This window comes from Anoplophora glabripennis, unplaced genomic scaffold, assembly GCF_000390285.2.
Source record: "Anoplophora glabripennis isolate ALB-LARVAE unplaced genomic scaffold, Agla_2.0 scaffold111, whole genome shotgun sequence".
NCBI lineage: Eukaryota > Metazoa > Arthropoda > Insecta > Coleoptera > Cerambycidae > Anoplophora > Anoplophora glabripennis.
Genome location: NW_019416273.1, coordinates 75,194 through 94,425, shown reverse-complemented (window position 1 = coordinate 94,425; position 19,232 = coordinate 75,194). Strand labels below are relative to the sequence as shown.

The window sequence follows — 19,232 nt, the reverse complement described above, 5'->3', positions numbered from 1 at the left end:
CCTTAGCAAAGCGCATCCCAGGCTGCATAGCCGCACTACCCTACCCAACCATACCACACATAAACATGACACTACCCCCGGGGTTTACACAGACGAGCCGGCGAAGCAAGAAGAGCGCCAGAAGAAAGGGCCCTAGCCGGCGGGGCCCAGCCAGGACAAAAGGAGGTCCCACAAAGCGCCTACACCGGCCGCATTTGCGGTCGGGGTAGACGACGGATGGGGCCCACCTACGAAGGCTGTCCAGGCCTACACGAGATGAGGCAGGATAAAGAGGGATAATCCCCCTCGATCCCAAATCATTGAGGCCAATTTCTAGCCATAGAATAATGGCGCGGCGCCCTCGATCCCAAATCATTGAGGCCAATTTCTAGCCATGGAATAATGGCGTGCGCGTCCATTTCTAAAGTAGGACTCTATGACAACAGCTCGTATCTCCGCACACTCTAGAAAAAATAAATAGTCTTAAAGCATAGTCAATTCTGTTGTTACTAATCTTAAAGAATGTCTTTTTCTAGCCTTATTATGAGGTTCGAAATTGTTATTGGTAATTATTACTATATTATGGCCATTCATCAATCTCAGTCTGAATAAAACTCATGACTCGCATTCTATTATGAATTACAAAAGAAGAAGAAGAGATTTGGAAAGATGACACTTCAACTTCACTTATGAAATTTTTACGGTTAAGGTTATGTTACGACTGTTATTGATGGTTGTTACCAAGGGTTGNGTTTTTAAGTCTGCGTATTGTCAGTCTTAGTTCGTCAGGTGTTGCGGGGGGGATTATGTCATTGTCTGGCTCTCTGTCGACGCGTCGGGCCGCGCGCTCAGCCACTAACTCGAATTCCTCAATTGTAACAGATCCTCAAGTGTTCTTCTACTCCTCTCTAAATACATACTGCCATCGATCATATACTATTGGGGCTAGCAACCCAGAATAGTAAACAACTTTATTCTGTGCTTAAAGCACTTCTTCTTAAAGTCAATTCTGTTGTCACTAATCTTACTAATCTTAAAGTATGTCTTTTTCTAGCCTTATTCGAGGCTCCAAATTGGTAATGGTAATTATTACTATATTATGGTCATTCTTCAATCTCAGTCTCGATAAAACTCATGACTCTCATTCTATTATGAATTACAAAAGAAGAAGAAGAGATTTGGAAAGATGACACTTCAACTTCACTTATGAAATTTTTACGGTTAAGGTTATGTTACGACTGTTATTGATGGTTGTTACCAAGGGTTGTTACGTATTAAAAATTTGAATTGATTATCTGTTAAAAAAGAAAATAAAATGTTACCGGAAAAGTCTAACGAAACATTTTGCAGGCTGTGTCTTAATATTATAAGCGACACAAATTGTGAAGTAATTGGGGAAGTTATAAGGGAAGTCCTAAATGTTGTTTTGCAGAAGTTCGTAAGTTTTAGGGTTTATTACACCTAAATTATTGTTCACTGGTAGTTTTAATAAAGAATATATTTTAGAATTTCCAGAAGAGAGATAAGCATGTAATGTGTAAAAAAATGTCGCATTAAATTATTTTCCGCTCTTAAATTTAAGTCTATATGTATGGATACTGAGGATATTCTTTTTCCTTATATTGGTTGCAATAAAATGCTAGTTAACTTGAAAGAAATTTATCTAAAGGAAAAAGGAGATAATCACTTTATCGATGTATCAGAAAATCAGAAAATTTGTCGATTATGTTTTCAATTGATTAAATGTGGATTTGTGAAACCAGATGAAGTGGATGTTGACATAATTGATAAATATATACCACAAGTAGTAAGTATATTGCAATATACTCCTGACAAAATATAAATACAGGACAAATTTCTTATTTTTGTTTTGATGTATAAGTAGTTGTTCAGAGTTTTCATAAATGTTTACAAGCCACGTGACCAGTGATTTTCTTTGCAACAATAATTTTATTTTCTTTATGTTGGCAATTTTTCTGTAAAATTAAACAATAAGACCAAGACTACATTAAATCATTCTCTATCAACTGCAGATTCTGAAAAGAAATTTTACAAACATTTGAAATTATTACTTCATTATTATGATTGTTTTAATTTTTACAACCGCCACTTTTGTGTACTACATCATCTCTAAATATTCATAAGAATTTAAAATTAATTTTCTCTGATTTAAACGGAAAAGGAAAATTATTAATGTTAGAACAATTTTATAAAATGGTTTTTACCCCGAAAACATTTTAATATTTAATTTCCTGAAAACCACCTACAAATAAAAAATTATTGATTGATCTTCTAATAAATAAGGAGCTTTAGAATTTTTATATCCATATTTTTTAAATGGAGTGTGTGTAGGAACTACAATGCATATGTCATATGTTATGCGGTTTGTCTCGCCATCTGATTTTTTTTTGAGTTATTTTTTGCACCAGTACTATTGTTACCTTTTTTATTCATTTTTTTTTGTTTATCTAGAACATCAGTGCCATTAAGGACCCTGTTATATGTGAACTGTGCTTCGATTCTCTTGCAACTCATGGTAGCTTTGTAAAAAAATGCCTTGATGTGCAAGAAAAATATGAAAATAACAGTAAACAGTCTCGTATTAATATTGAAAATGTTGATTTAAATCTAGAGGAGGATGATCAAGTTAGGTAAGAAAGTATCTGATTACCAGAGTTATGGAATAACAAAGTATCTTTACTGTTTTAGTGATCCACCTCCGCATGGTTCGAAGAGAAAAACGGCAAAGAAGAGCAAAAGAAAACGTGGTTGTAAAGGCGTAAGGCGAACAAATAACAAACGCAAACGTTATGCTACATACGGATGTGACAAATGTTCTTTTAAAACTCACTCGAAATACAATCTTACTAGCCATCAGATAATACACAAAGATCTATCAGAATTACAAATGTTCAAGTGTGATGAATGTAGTTTCGAGACAAAATATAAAGGCAATATTAAAATTCATAAGTTGCAACATAACACAGACCCTTCTAAAATCAAAATATACAAATGCGATAAATGTACTCACGAAACCAAATATAAGTGTCACCTGAAAGTGCACCAGTTGAGACACAAACAGTTATGGGAGATTCAAATGTACAAGTGTGATAACTGCGATTTTCAAACAAAGCGTAAAGAACACCTCCAAAATCATCAGTTGTTGCACAAAAAACTAGATAAGTTTTCTGGATTGAAAGGGACGTACAAGTGTAAGAAATGTACTTATGAGACTAACCATAAACATAACTTCATACGTCATGAGTTAAAGCATGTGGAACGTTTTCTGGCCCAGATGTACAAGTGTGATAAGTGTGACTTTGAAACAAAGTATAAATTGAGCCTTATAAGACATCAATTAACACACAAAAACTTTTCAGAACTGCAAGTGTTCGAGTGTAAAATATGTGATTTTAAAACCAAACATAAGGATAGTCTTAGAAGCCATCAGATAGCACACAAAAAGGGCGAAATGTACAAATGTTACTCTTGCGATTTTGAAACTGCCTGTAAACGTAATCTTATAAATCATCAGGTAATACACAGAGATACTTCTTTGGTCAGAATGCACACCTGTGATGTGTGTGATTTTGTAACCAAGCATAGAAGTTGCTTCTCGAGACATAAGTTAAGGCATAAGTCTGAAATGTAAGTGTATAAATGTGATGAAGGCATTTACATGATTAATTATAATAGAAGTATGACATCAGCTGAAACACAAACATTCGTTGAAAATTCCAATCAGTCCAATTATTTTTCGACATACAATTTCTATCAAGACAAAAAATATTTACATGAAAATTTCACAACTGCAAATCGTCGCTATTAGAACGAAAAACATCTGAACATTTGGATTAAATGACTATTGTAGCCTGACAATTTATTTTTCTATGTTGTAGCAAATATACATTCTGTCAAAAAAGTATCAGAAATTGTAATAAAACAATATATTCAATTAATCATCAAAATTTATTTTGTCCTTCAAAATAGGGTCCATTTGAAGCAATACACTTTCCCAACGAACGACCCAGTCGTCAAAACACCTTTTAAATACATATTCCTTCCGCGATTTCCGTTTTATGCCTTCTAGACTCAAAATGAGTTCTACGAAGTGATAATTTGAGTTTGGGAAAGAGGAAATGTCAGCAGGGACCATATCTGGCGAATACGGTGACTGCCTGATGACATTCATCGAGTTTTGTTCAAAAATTCATTCACAATCCAGGAATTTTCTTTCCATAAATCTAGTCTTTTCCGGCGCTTACTTCTAATGCCTCATAAGGCCCAGATAATGTTCTTTGTTGACTATTTCTCCATCCGGAAGAAATTATGTGTGAACAACACTACGATAGTCAAAGAAAACAGTCAACATGACTCGGATTTTTGTGGCTTTTTTTGGTTTCAGCTCATTAGAAAAGTGACATTCCAAAACTTGGCTCGTTTACAAATCAAACTCATGAACTCATGTTTCGTCACCTGTTATCATACAGAGTCCAAATTAGCTCATTTAAGCATGTCTGCGATGCTCTTTTTGAAGAAAATTCAGCTCATTTGGAACCAGTTGTGCTGCGACGTATTTCATTATCAATTAAAATGATGCAAACTGATTTAAGAGATGTATTTAGTTCATATGCCAGCTCTCTCAAACTATAATGACAGTTTGCAAGCACCACGACCTGCACTTTATCGATGTTTTCTTCAGTTGAAGACGTTGAAGGACAACCAAAACGTGGCAAACCATCGACCACTTCTTGACCATGTTTGAATTATTATACCGTTGGTATGGTTGAGTTTTTGATAAAACTAAATTACTGTATGACTTTCCCAATATTTTCAACAATTATTTTGTAAATATTGGTTTAATAATATCTGAAAACCAATTATAACATTTAAAAGTTATGAAATATTGTATCACTGGGATTTCTGGCGAAAGTTGACGTCAAGCAAAAAATTATCCAATACAAAAGTTGTAGATCATGAAATCTACAACTTTTGTAGAAGTCACTTTTTAACATAACTTCAAAATTTCCGAGAAAAATGCAAAAAACAGGTTTTCTTCTGATTTTTCGTTTTTTATTTCTCATGTTCGCAAAAATAATTTAATTTTGACGAAACTTGATGAAAGTATACCTTTCTATGTCTTAAATAACCTCAAATTTTTTTAGATAAAAAAATCAAGAAGTTTCTGATATTCATTTTTTTCAAAGAAAAATTCTACTTAAAAAAAAACATCGTACAGAGTCCTGCCAGTAATCATTTTTTTTGTTATTATATACTTTTTGGTGAAATTAAAAAATCTGTACTCAAAAATGCAAAAAAAAATAAAAAACGACTTGTAACTGAATTTTTCAGTTATTGTTGATAATTTGTTTAAATTAAAAAACATTCAAAAACTGATTACACCATTCAATTTTATGGAAAAAATAAAGAAAAAACTGTCTCATTGTTTGACCCAAAACTTTTTGTACAGTATTACAAATGCTCAAATGATAAATTATCTCTGGACGATTAGAGATTTCAGCAATACAAAGTATTAGCTGCAAAGTCTACTGTTGACGTGAAATCCGAAAACCCGAAGTTTTGCAAAATCGTTTTATTTTTTTTCTGGCTTTATTTGAAAACGAATTTTAAATAAATTGCATATTTACATTGCCACTTTTTCACTCTATCCAATGGCGTCAACATTTTTGCAGTCCGACTTTTCGTCTTCGAGGGACCATCATCAGATATTGTAATAAAAGGTTTTTAGCTATCATTAAGAATTTTTCCTGAGTACGGTTGTGAGCGCTTTCAATATACCTGTATCTATTGGAGGGGAGAGAGAGAGAGAGAGAGGAGACAATAAAAGTAAATACAGCACAAAATATCCAACAATTTTTTTTAATCCATAATTTAAAAAGTACCTAACAAAAAAATAATACGAATTTATGAAATATTTTATTATAGTTAGTATTGCTAATAGTAGTAAAAAATTGTTGGATATTTTGTGCGGTATTGACTTTTATACTGTTATGACTTCATCCAATTGATATTTTGAAAGCGTTCAGAGCCGCACTAAGGAAAAATTTTAAATTATAGCTAAAACAAGATAAAAACTTTTTAAGCGATTACAATAGTAATATCCTTTAATTCAGAGTTAAAAATGACTTTAGATTTTATCATAAAAATAGCAGCGATGTATTTAAAAAAATTAACTCGATGACGGTCCCTCTAAGACGAAACGTCGGATTGCAAAATTGTTGACACCATTGTATAAAGCGAAAAAAGTGGCATTGTAAGTATGTAATTTATTTTAAAAGTCGTTTTCAAATAAAGCTAGAAAAAATTAAACAATTTTGCAAAATTTCGAGTTTTTTCGGATATCTCCGGAACTACCCGAAATTTTGAAACTTTCTAAACAGCATATTGTTAAGTATAAAAAACACAACTTTTTTCTAATCTGAGTCACCCCGTATCTCTTACCGTTTCCTAGATCCTAATGCCTATCCCATTCTTATCTTGGACACACTGTATATCTATGAATTCATTAAAAAAATAAGTACACTAATTGAACCTACGGAAAAAACATTATTATTTATTTTATTTATTTACTATTCGACTTATGTTTATAGCAATACTGTACAAAAATAGTTTTGGCTGAAATACTGAGACAGTTTTTTTGTATTTTTTCTGTACAATTGAATGGTGTAATCAGTTTTTGAATGTTTTTTAATTTAAACAAATTATCAACAATTACTGAAAAATTAATTGCTACAAGTCATTTTTTACTTTTTTGCATTTTTGAGCATGTTTTTTGAACTGTGATTACAATTTTTTTTATTTCACCAAAAAGTATATCTGAAAACGTAAAAAATTATTACCGGCAGAATTCTGTACGACGATTTTTTTAAGTAGAATTTTTTTTTGAAAAAAGTGTTTCAGGTCGAAAAAAATAAATAATTCAGAAACTTCTTGATTTTTTATCTAAAAAATTTGATTTTGTTAAAGACAGAGAATGGTATACTTTCACAAAGTTGCGTCAAAATTAAATTATTTTTGCGGAAATGATAAATAAAAAACGAAAAATCAGAAAATGCCTGTTTTTCGCATTTTTCTCGGAAATTTTGAGGTTGTTAAAAAATGACCTCTACAAAAGTTGTAGATTTTTGCATGATCTACAACTTTTGTATTGGATACTTTTTTGTCTGACGTTAACTTTCGACAGAAATCCCAATGATCCAATTTTTCATAACTTTTCCACCCTCCAAACCAACCCTCCGCCGCCCCTGTTCACGCATTTATTATTTTTTTCGTTTATTATAAGCCCGTTTACCATTTCCACTTATAAAAGTCCAGGTAACAAGTAACAATTTTCATTTTTTTCCTTCTAAATGAGTTAAATTCTCAGACTAATCTTTATTCTATTCGCATCTGTTACAGTTTCCGAGATCCCTGTAGTGAGAGGCGAATTTGTAACAGCCTGTATATCTTGAATAATTGCAAATATTACATTCCGATTGAACTTTGCTGAAATAAATTTGTTAGTCACTTCAATTACTTTTTCTTTGTTGCTGACCTGTTTTGGTAAATTTGGTGGAGTAGCAACACATAGAGTGGAAGGGTTGTAAATGATATAAAGAGTGACCAAAAAAAACCTGCGATTTTCGCCCATTTTTTTCACAATTCGCAGAGATTGAAAAAAAATACATAGAAATATCTTCCTACTTAGGGGTTGAAAAAATGTTAAAAATGAAGAATTTGAATATTACCAATTGATATAAAAACTATTAGCATGTGAATTATCTTAATATATTTTTTTTTGGAATTTTTACAATTATTTCTGACGTTCTCTATTTTTGGGGATGATTCCACCCCCTGAGCGCGCTTAAGGGTGGATTTTTCTAATTCAACTTGCTTATTTCAGTCATGAGAATAAATATTTCTTTGTATCAAGAATCATTTGATAGAAAAATTAACATGCTAATAGTTTTTATATTTATTGGTAATATTCAATTCTTCATTTTTTGCGTCTTTTCAACTCCTAAATAGGGGAAATTTTTCAAAAAACTAAAAACTGCTCAACTTAATTTTTTACGACGAGTAATTTGAGACCAAAATAGTGAATCACCCTGTACTGCCGATTTTTAACTTATTTCCCATGCACCTGTCTACAGAGTGTCCGCAAATTTCACCGACAACGTTTGACTGCGTATTCACGATGAGGAATAAATACGATCTACGAAAAAAAGTTAAATAAAATCTTTTGGGTTTTTTGAGTTACAGGACTTCAAAATTATAAAAAATAAAACTAATTTAATTAATAACTTCATAACCCTTTTACCGATCACATTAAAATTTGGCATATACTGGGTGATAGTTTTCTCCCGTTATCTCTCCCTTTTAGCGGTCAAAACTTGTACAGTGGTCGTATTTTTTTAAAACGGGCAGCAACATTGAAAAAGTCGTTTTATTAAAAAAAAATTGACTCTTGACAAACACGCCTGCAGAATACCATTCTTGAGAAAAAAGGCATTATTTACAAGTCTGTACGTTTCGGCTTGCGTATCAGTGTTACAGATTTAAAACTTTGAGTTAAGTAGGCGATGAAAACGAGATGTTTGCTGTGGCAACATACAGACCTGCAAATAATGCCTTTTTTCTCAAGAATGGTTTTCTGTAGGTGAGTTTCTCAAGAGACCACTTTTTTTTTTTTATATAACCCCCTTTTTTATTTTTCTTGCCGTTTTTAAAAAATACGACAACTGTAAAAGTTTTAACGGCTAAAAGGGAGAGGTAACCGGAGAAAACTATCACCCATTATATCGATTTGACTAAATCGTCAAGAAATAATATGCCATAATAGTCCAAATAAATTTCCAAATTTTAACGTGATCGGTAAAAGGGTTATGAAGTTATTAATTAACTTAGTTTTATTTTTGACAACTTTGAAAACTCAAAAACCAAAAAGTTTTTATTTAACTTTTTTTCGTAGATCGTATTTATTTATCGTCGTGAATATGCAGTCAAACGTTGTCGGTGAAATTTGCGGACACTCTGATGTATATACTAGGTACTATTTATTTATTTTTATAACAGTTGTATTTAATTTCTTGTTTAATGTACTCTCTATATTTACATTTAGAAGTTGGGATAAAAAAATTCCGCTTTACTACCCATTCCTACGCCACTGACCTACAAAAATTAGTAAATTTTACAGTAAATTATGCACATATGTAAATGATAACACCACACCAAATTTGAATCAATTCCTTATAAGCATAGTAAAAATTTCGTAAATAATATGATTTTAACAACCGACCAATACGGTGCTGTACAATGAAAACGGTGAGACTTAGACCCTTGCTTTATAAGGCAATTCTGATTATTTATTGAGTTCTATTTGTGGTTAAAGTTTGATTCACTCGAACTGAAACACCCTGTATAAAGTACAATTATAAACATAAATGAAGCCCATATAGACTTAATAATAATAATCTTTATTTTGTAAAAAATATCAAAATCTCCAATCAACTTGTGTTGAAACTTTTTTCTCAACTTGTAGAATTTAGAATGTTCCGGAATTGACGTCCCGAAGATCCTCAACTTCCCACCATTCACACGTACCACTATCGCTGGCATGTTGGAGGACATCTGGGTTGCATTCGGAGCATACAACCAGTAGCATACTATTAAACAAGTTTTATGTGTCACAAAAGCATATTATAATTAGGAAAAAACTTACCTGTCTTTGAGGTATTGCTGTAAATTAACGGACAGTGTTAGTCGGTTTGTGATGTTGCACAGATGCGTATAACAGCACATATTCATCGTGGCAGTTTTAAATACGCAACTAATTGTGTCATTAATACTATATGTCTATTTATATGCGTTTAACAGGAACACTGATAGCCGCAACAGCAGTGTCGAGAATATTTGCAAGTTGGTATAAAATAATTAGGCCTGGCAGCATGTGATAACAAATAATTAGTTCTAATAGGAAACCGTTAAAAAGTAATAAGCACTGGCCGGATGTGATAAGAATTGTCACAGTCAAACTGGCGATAGCACTTTATATTAGGGTGGGTCAAAAATATTCGACTATTTTTTTTTACTTTATACTCTGAAAAATAGGTTGCTAGACACCTCTAGAAAATTCTCTCCAAATATGAGCTCTTAATTTTAATAGGAAGGTTCTCCGCTTTATAGTTTTCCATTTTTTCCTCAGTATTAGAAAAAAAATTCATAAGGTTGAAGTTTGATTATTTTAAAACAAATTTCTGTTTTGATTATGAATTTTATAACTCGTTAACAAACTATTTTATATTATTTATAAAGAAAATTTTTTACAGTGAAAGTGTACGAATATTTTATAAATGTTTGAAATTTTATAATTCACTTGATAATTAAATAAAAAAACTTTTTAATAACAAAGTGAACAATTTTTTTCTTTAAGATTAACACTTTTCATAATAAATTTCTGACAAAAACGTTATTTTTTCAAGATTTAATGAATTGTTGACTCTCAGTCAGAAATAATGCACTAATTTTTTTTCGATGTAACCAAACATGATTACGACTAAAAAAAAACTAGAAAAATAGTTTAAAACATTTCTCTATTCATAGAAACTCAAATTTGTATAAACTTCCCTGAAACTCATAAACTAAATTGAAATTTTCCGAATTATTAATCAAAAACTGTTAAAATTGGCGTGCATTGAAGTTTGACGATGAATATCTTTTAAACGCTTTATTTAATCGACCATTTTTGTAGAGCAGTTAATTTCCTACAAAACTATGAATTGCGCAACTCATTATGATTTTTTGTTAACGAGTTATAAAATTCATCAGCAAAAACAGAAATTTGTCTGAAAGTAATAAAACTTTAACCTTTAATATCTTTTAAATGGTGAGGTTTACGAACGAATTGTAAGAGACCTTTTTTGTAGAGCGTTCAATTTCCTACAAGTATATGAGGAGAGATATTTTTAACAAACAGTTGATAGAGAGATATGAATTTTTTTTTCTAATGCTGAGGAAAAATGGAAAACTGTAAAGCGGAGAACCTTTCTATTAAAATTAAGAGCTCATATTTGGAGAGAATTTTCTAGAGGTGTCTAACAACCTATTTTTTAGAGTATAAATTTAAAAAAATGCTTTACTAGAACAAGAAGGCGTTTTCTAGCAGTGAAAGGGTACATTTTGTCTAGCATTTTTTCCACCAAAGGTAAGTACATAATTTATTGCACTAGGTAAGTTGAGACCTACTCATTAACGGTTAAAAATAATTTAGATATAGCAAAGTAAAAATTATATAATAGTAGTTAGATATTCTTTAAGCGCGTAGTAATAATAGTTGATTCGCAGATGTGAGAATAGTACATAGTCATTTTGTGCCCAACATTATTATTATTATTATTATTATTATTATTTTTGTTTTATTGAAATATTTGAAAGATGGTAAGACTGTCCAATTAATGATGTCATGACAGCGTACAAATCTTATGTTAATCATAGCAGAAATGATTCATTAACGTTTGGTTTACTCATTTATTTTACTCCTTAATTATTATGGAAAGATATAATATTTCAAATAGCTAACATATTAACAACAGCGAGAAAAACCTTTAAACCAATGAATTTTTTTAAATAAATCATTTTAGTTTACTATCATTTTCTTCGAGATTCTAAAGAGTTGATATGGAGAACAGGCATACCCCTGCCCCCCTAGCTACGCCCATGTTAACAATGTACCGAGGCAGGAGGGTGCCTTGAAATTTTCCGCAGCATTTTCAGAACATTACAACATATACAGTGTGTCCAAGATAAGAATGGGATAGCATTAGGATCTAGAAAATGGTAAGAGATACGGAGTACCTCAAATTAGAAAAAAATTGTGTTTTTATACCTAACAATATGCTGTTTAGAAAGTTTTAGACATTATTTACATTTGATAGTTTTATTAAGAGGTTGGGGTAATACCACAGAACAGTAAGTATTCCAAAACATACAACAGAGGGTAGTAAACTAGAGATGAATGAATTCTGGAATTGGCTTGGTGCAAAAGTATAGCTGTCCTTACCGATTTAACTATACTGTGATATAAACCAGCAGCACTGCATAGTGACGTCAGCAGTTCTCAATAGTATTGTATTAAAAAAGAAAATTATGCTTGTTTAAATTAGACCTTTTTTATCACATTTTGAGAAATAGAAAAATACCTATGGATTTTTCAGATCATAACTAGATTAACTAGATATTAGCGAATTCTACAAATACAGGTACAAAATCACATGTCGGCTTCTGTTCCAATCAGGTTTTTGAGTTTCGACCAATGTGTTTTTCAAGGAAGGTGTTGTTTTACTTCATATTTACGTGTTTGTAAAATATAGGATACCAATCCTATATTTTGCAAAGACTCTTTACACTTAGTTGTTAACAAATCACACAGATCACATTTGTACATTTCTATTTAAGAAGACTCTTTATGCTTCGACACGTGAGAATTAATAGAGCTCCTGTATTTGGTTTCAAAATCGCAGTCATTACACCTGTACATTTGAACCTGCAAAGGGTCTTTATGTTTCAGTTGGTGTTGTTTGATATAACGCTTGTATTTAGTTTCGTAATTACAGTCATTACACCTGAACATTTCAACCTGCAACGGATCTTTATGTTTCAGTTGGTGCTGTTTCATATTGCTCCTGTATTTAGTTTCGTAATTGCAGTCGTCACATCTGTACATTTGAATCTCTGAAGGATCTTTATGCTTCAGTCGGTGCTGTTTGATATCACCCTCGTATCTAGTTTCGTAATCACAATCATTACACTTGTACATTTGCACTTGCGAAGGATCTTTATGCTTTAGTTGGTGCCGTTTGACATAACTCCAGTATTTAGTTTCGTAGTTGCAGTCGTTACACCTGTACATTTGAACCTGTGACGAATCCTTATGTTTCAATCGGTGCTGTTTGATATTCTTCTCGTATTTACTTTCAAAATCGCAGTCATTACACCTGTACATTTGAACCTTCAAAGGGTCTTTATGTTTCAGTTGGTGCTGTTTGATATAACGCCTGTATTTAGTTTCGTAATTACAGTCATTACACCTGAACATCTGAACCTGCAAAGGACCTTTATGCTTAAGTTGGTGCTGTTTCATATTACTGCTGTATTTAGTTTCGTAGTTGCAGTCGTTACACCTGTACATTGGAACCTGCGACGAATCCTTATGTTTCAATTGGTGCTGTTTGATATTCTTCTCGTATTTAGTTTCAAAATCGCAGTCGTTACACCTGTACATTTGAACCTGTGACGAATCCTTATGTTTCAATCGGTGCTGTTTGATATTCTTCTCGTATTTAGTTTCGTAATTGCAGTCGTTACATCTGTACATTTGAACTTCTGAAGGATCTTTATGCTTTAGTTCGTGTTGTTTGATAACATTCTTGTATTTAGTTTCATAATCGCAGTCGTTACACTTGTACATCTCAACTTGTATCGAATCCTTATGTTTCAATCGGTGCTGTTTGATATTCTTCTCGTAGTTAGTTTCGTAATCGCAGTCATTACATCTGTACATTTGAACCTGTGACGAATCCTTATGTTTCAGTCGGTGCTGTTTGATATTCTTCTCGTATTTAGTTTCGTAATCGCAGTCATTACACTTGTACATTTGAACTTCTGAAGGATCTTTATGCTTCAGTTCGTGTTGTTTAATAAGATTCTTGTATTTAGTTTCATAATCGCAGTCGTTACACCTGTACATCTGAAGCTGCGAAAGATCTTTATGTTTTAGTTTGTGCTGTTTGAGAGCATTCTTGTATTTAGTTTCGTAATCGCAATTGTTACATCTGTACATTTGAACCTGCGAAGGATCTTTATGCTTCAGTTGGTGATGTTTGATATCATATTTGTATTTAGTTTCGTATTCACATTCGTTACACTTGTACATTTGAACCTGCGAAGAATCTTTATGCTTCAGTTGGTGTTGTTTGATAGAACTGCTATATTTAGTTTCGTAATCACAGTCATTACATCTGTACATTTGAACCTGCGAAGGATCCTTATGTTTCAGTTTATGTCGTTTTATATAACTCCTGTATTTTGTTTCGTAATTACAGTCGCTACACCTGTGTAGTTGAACCTGTGAAGGATCTTTATGTATCAACTGATGTTCGGCAAAAAGTATCTTATCCTTTGATTCGTAGATGCAACCATCGCATTTATAAATCAACGGTTGTGAAGTATCTTTACACGGCAATGTGTTGTCTTTGGTTTTATCGACACACTCATCATTGTTTGCATGTTTGTGTTGTATATAATGACTAGTAAATCTGGTCTTCCACTCCGTTTCGAAATCACAGAAGTTGCATTTGTACAATCGTGCTTTGTGTTTTACCTGACGCCTAACAAAGTTAGACCTGTACTTTGTCTCATAATTACAGGACTCGCACTGGTGCGTACGTATTTCTGAAGGGTCTTTATGACTCAACCGGTGCCTCTGAAGTAATTTCTTATTTTCAGTTTCATACTCGCACGATTCACATTTGTGCACTTCAGAATTGTTCTCGTGTCTCGCACAGCTTGCCGCTAAACAGCTCTTGCTTGCAGTCTGGTAAATACATATATCACTTTTGTACAATACTTGGGCCTCATGCTCGGTTTTTGTATTACATTTGTTTTCCGGTCCATTCTCTTCTGCATCTTTACAGTTATTCTTCATGAATGGTCCAATATCGGAGCCCTGTAGTAGAGTGTCACTGAAAAAAATGCATATACAAGGTACTTTTCAAAGTGAGGTTTTAAATTTAAGAGGTTATAGGGGATGCCAAATGTAGTTATAACTTTTGGACTCCACAACGCATTTTTAATTTTTATTATCACATAAATCAAATTTTTGTGGACAAATTAGATTTGTAACAAAAACACAAAGAAATAAAAATAAATACTGAAGTTTCAACGTCGCCTGCAAAAAAATAAGTACTTAGCGGTATGGGTATTTTTTACATTTCTGCAAATACAATTACTTCAGTTACTAAAAGTGAAAATATTTTCAAATAGAATCTATATGAATTTCATTTAAATTGGACGAAGCATTTTAGAATTACATGCAGAAAAATCAAAATTTTTTGGTAACTTTGATGCAAAAAATGAAACAACTTTGCATAAAGGCAAGATATATTAAAACATAATATTTTAGAGGGTTTGAGACGGTTCCTATGTAGAACTAAAACTATCAGTGGAAGATGCAAAATTCCACCAATGAAAATTTGTTCTTAAAAACATCCCTACACCACAGCTCAACCATTCCATTTGAAATTTTGGAGTGAGAGCTTCTATGTCGGTGAAAGAAGCAGTGCATTCGTTGTATATTAGAGCTGTATCTTTCCCGACTGTTAACACGAGGTAATAACCTGTCCAGCAATACGCAATTCAGTTGGTATTGGTATCTGGAATTGGACCTTGCAAGTGTTTTTTGCGTACCACTATTTCCTTTTGTTGAGGTGTTTTCCAGCGAGTGCGCGAAAATTGGATTCGAAGGTATCGTGTGTGCATCGGTGGACATCTCGAGCATATGTTGCAGTTTGTTTTGTACAAGTGCGTTTAAAAATTACTAAATTTTGCTTTTTGGCAAGTTGTTTTTGGCTAAATTATTTTTAATATGTATGATTATTTGGACAACGTGAATCTTTGGGTACTTTAATTACATATTTTTCAATTCATAATTTGATAAAAAGTTAAGTTCCTGATTTAAGTGATTCATAATTTTACTAAAATTCGAGCTAAAATTTAAGCACAACAATATCTTCGTACTACAAAATCGATACATTTTGTTTTATTTATTTAAAACCTGGAAAACAATTGTCTTGAAATTTACTAAATGTTTCATAATAATAGTTGTTTACATTTTTTCCGTAGGATAAGTTTGCCGCTTGCACACGTGGTATGCATCAGCTGTGTAGCGCTGTTGTGATGAAACTCCCCAATATTAATATTTGCTGTATTTAGAAAACTGTTAATCTTGTGCCCCTGTAATATACAATGTTTTTGTTCATTTATGATTTCTGGTATCGAATAGTGGAATTTATTTGATAAAAATTTTTTAGAATATTTTTTTGAGTCTGCATTAGTTTAATACATTTAAAATTGAGTTAAAGATGTATAATCTGTACTGCGGTTTTCATCATGCTAGAAAAAATTTAGTACACCATGAAAATTTAGTACAGTTTGCTGTACACACCAAGTACAATTTTTCTTAAAGCACAGGCTACCTCCAACCCTCCACCATTACTCGACCGAGTACACGCGCTCGACCGTTTTTGAGCATGTTTGAAGGAATTTTTCACCTATTTCACATAATTTTGTTGGAAAATTAGAATATACGTTTTGTAGCATTATACTTCTACTTTTAAAATCCAGCTGAAAAATTAAAAGTGAACCACCTCCAACACATCCAGATACTTTGCAAAATAATGCTCCAAAAAATTCAAATTGCAATTGTGCCGAAACTAATGGTCCGATAGCGGCTGCTTTGTGCACACTTATAGTACATATAATTTACTACTTTTGTGCACAGGGTCAGCTCTACAACTTAAAAACTAGTGGAGTAATGAATTTTTAGAAAAACACTAAATTTTCCGATTTTTCCGAGTTTTCTGTTTCTGATTATCCGATCGTTTTATTTGTATTTTGGTTCTCTACAAATGGTCTTATTATAGCATTCAAATTGCTTTGTTAGTTTAGGTTTTATAGGCAAAAAAACTAAAAAGAAAATGCTTTTTGCATAAAAATGTTTATTATAAAAAATTTAATAATGGTTAATTGGAGTAGGAAACATGCATATATCTACAAAATGTCTTTTATATGATGGAACAGTCCATTTGCTACTACTATTTTTGTCACAAAATCACTGGTTCTTTGATTGGCCTGAGGCGCAAGTTTAACTTTTTTCCTTTTCAATAGGGTAGAAAATGTCATTGAATAAAAGGAAAAAATCAGATTAAGGTTGTTTCTTGTTATTGATGTCATTTATGAATTTATAGTTTTGTTTTGTATATGATTTTTTATATTTTTACACTAACAAAATGTTGAGCCCACTTTTCAGTCGTCCTTAATAGCTATAAAAGAAAAACATTTGGCAACCCTATAACCTCCACTCATATACTTTTTATTGTCATTGATCCCTCAACCATTAATTTACAACCATAATTGATTACCTCTATGGGGATGATGTCACCATAATACATTCAATGATATATTTATATTTAAGGAGGTTCGATACCGAAAAAAAAATGGTAAGTTTTCAAAGCAATTGAAATCTGTTAATAAATATGCAAACTGTCTCGTGTAAAAATATCAGATTGATTGCCAATGTAGTTTTTTTGAAAAATGATATTAAAAATTGTGCTCTTATACACAGGCTCTTAAGGGAGTTGGGGCAAAAACTTTAATCAAACGTGAATATTGCTCTTAAAAATGGTTAGGATTGGGAAAATAAAATTGTAATTAAAGAATTAAATATTACTAAACATTTTAAAACAATAAAAATATGCACTTACAATGTAATTATTGATAATGGAATAAATATATAAGGTTTTGACAAATTTGAACAAACATCTGATCCAATGAAAGGAAATATGGCAACACTGTATGCTGTATTTAACGCTTTGACTGACGCGCTATATTTGAATAGCTCGATTATAGACTATAAAATTATTCCAGTTGAAAACATAATTATGTAGTAATAATTAATATTAAATAAATTTTTCGTGATCTAATGCAATATAATAGCAATTTGAAACAAAAATTGAAAGGATCGTTTTGCAAAACGAACTGTTAGATGTTCTGTCATAATCTTCAATTTGACAAGGCGACGTCTCACTATCATACACTGAACTTCTTGATAGTTATCATATGGATTCTCGGTTTGCACATTATACTTTTTTCTCATCAATCCACATTCTGTTTCATACGCATTTTATATTACTTTTCAGTCATTACTTTTCCTTTGTACCTTGGATGTTCATTCATGTTTACGGAATATGCGCAAAGTTGACAGTAATGACAGTTGACCCAACTTCTACCACCACGCCATAACAATGTTGCCAGATTTCATTCATAATTTTACAAGCTCTTAATAAATAGACACTTTTATTCAAATAAAAAGTTAATTGCCGGGCATTAAACACGAAAAATATATGCAAGCTAATATGTGTTGTATAAATTTCATTCGTATATATTATATTTAGCTCACTCAAATTAGTTTATGTAAGGTTGGTACTACAACGAAACTACCGTGTATAAGCATAGGCTTCCCTCCCGCACCGCCTGCCCCGCAAGAGATGTATCGAACATCCTTAATTTTATAAATTATGAGAGTAAGTCGACCAGATACCATGCCATTTTTTAAATTAATATTAAAATAGTCCTCTTACCTCCTTTCCTCATCCTCCGATTTTATGTCAACACTTTCAACTTTGATTGACATTTCTTCATCTAGATATTCACTCTTAACGAATAAATCAGATGGTAATGTATCTATCTGACATTCTGTTGCTGTTCTATTAAGAATACATCTAATTTTTTCCTGTATTTCCAAGCAATTTTTTAGGAAACTGTTATGTGTGCAGAGGGAATCAAAGCATGGCATGCATACGATGGGATCTTTGACGATGGTTACATTCTACAAAGCAGTTTTATTAAATTATGGGAAATGCAAGTATTCAATATTGTTCATACCACTTCAGGAGCCAATTTCTGAATAGTTTCGAGCTCCTCTTCATGTATGCACATAAACTCACTTTTCACTGGTTGCATACACAATCGACATATTTTCTGACTGCACGAAATATTAACTAACTCGCTTCTCTTTTCCTTCAGATAAACTTCTCTTATGTCAAGCTGTAACATTGTTTCACGATCCACATATGACATAATTATGTTATTAGTATTCAGACATTTTGTCTTGAATTCTAACGCTGCAGATAATTTTCTTCTGCAAGTATTACATATAACTTCTTTGCTCTCACTATCAAATTCCTGAAATATTTTAAATCATACAGAAATAATTGGCAGAAAATATTAATTAGTTAGATTGTCGAGATGTATACAAATTGATACAATAGAAACTAAATCTTTTACCGACTTACCAGTTTCAGCAAAAGAACATCCAGAATATCTCTATTAGCGTTGTCTATTACTTCAAAACCTTTAACTGTTATAGTTTGAACTGTTTGAAGGCAAAGCATACACGAAATTTCTTGAAAATTGGTCAT

The 19,232-nt window shown here is 32.0% G+C and overlaps 2 protein-coding genes across 2 annotated transcripts; one reads left to right on the top strand and one right to left on the bottom strand.

The window, feature by feature from the left end:
• Positions 1-1,237: 1,237 nt before the first annotated feature.
• LOC108903920 (zinc finger protein 90-like) lies at positions 1,238-7,489 on the top strand. The gene is made up of 5 exons (XM_018706267.1): positions 1,238-1,417; positions 1,463-1,786; positions 2,452-2,630; positions 2,689-3,627; positions 7,399-7,489. The coding sequence occupies exons 2-5, from the start codon at positions 1,571-1,573 to the stop codon at positions 7,487-7,489; spliced, it is 1,425 nt and encodes a 474-aa protein (XP_018561783.1). The 5' UTR covers positions 1,238-1,417; positions 1,463-1,570.
• Positions 7,490-13,895: 6,406 nt separating this feature from the next.
• On the bottom strand, positions 13,896-19,232 carry LOC108903919 (zinc finger autosomal protein-like). Its single transcript, XM_018706266.1, has 5 exons — positions 19,107-19,232; positions 18,697-18,996; positions 18,393-18,640; positions 13,960-14,717; positions 13,896-13,915 (listed from the first exon to the last, which is right to left on the bottom strand). Exons 1-5 carry the CDS (start codon positions 19,230-19,232, stop codon positions 13,896-13,898), a joined length of 1,452 nt encoding a protein of 483 aa, XP_018561782.1.

Excerpts from the sequence above, each read along its gene's own strand:
- LOC108903920 (XM_018706267.1), top strand. The coding sequence starts at position 1,571 with ATGGATACTGAGGATATTCTTTTTCCTTATATTGGTTGCAATAAAATG. Across the intron at positions 2,631-2,688 it reads GAGGAGGATGATCAAGTTAG|TGATCCACCTCCGCATGGTT; the intron begins GTAAGAAAGTAT and ends TTACTGTTTTAG. Across the intron at positions 3,628-7,398 it reads TTAAGGCATAAGTCTGAAAT|TTTCCGAGATCCCTGTAGTG; the intron begins GTAAGTGTATAA and ends CATCTGTTACAG.
- LOC108903919 (XM_018706266.1), bottom strand. The coding sequence starts at position 19,232 with ATGACCAATTTTCAAGAAATTTCGTGTATGCTTTGCCTTCAAACAGTT. Across the intron at positions 14,718-18,392 it reads TCGGAGGATGAGGAAAGGAG|TGACACTCTACTACAGGGCT; the intron begins GTAAGAGGACTA and ends CATTTTTTTCAG. Across the intron at positions 13,916-13,959 it reads TTACGAAACTAAATATAGCA|GTTCAAATGTACAAGTGTAA; the intron begins GTTCTATCAAAC and ends GATTCTTCGCAG.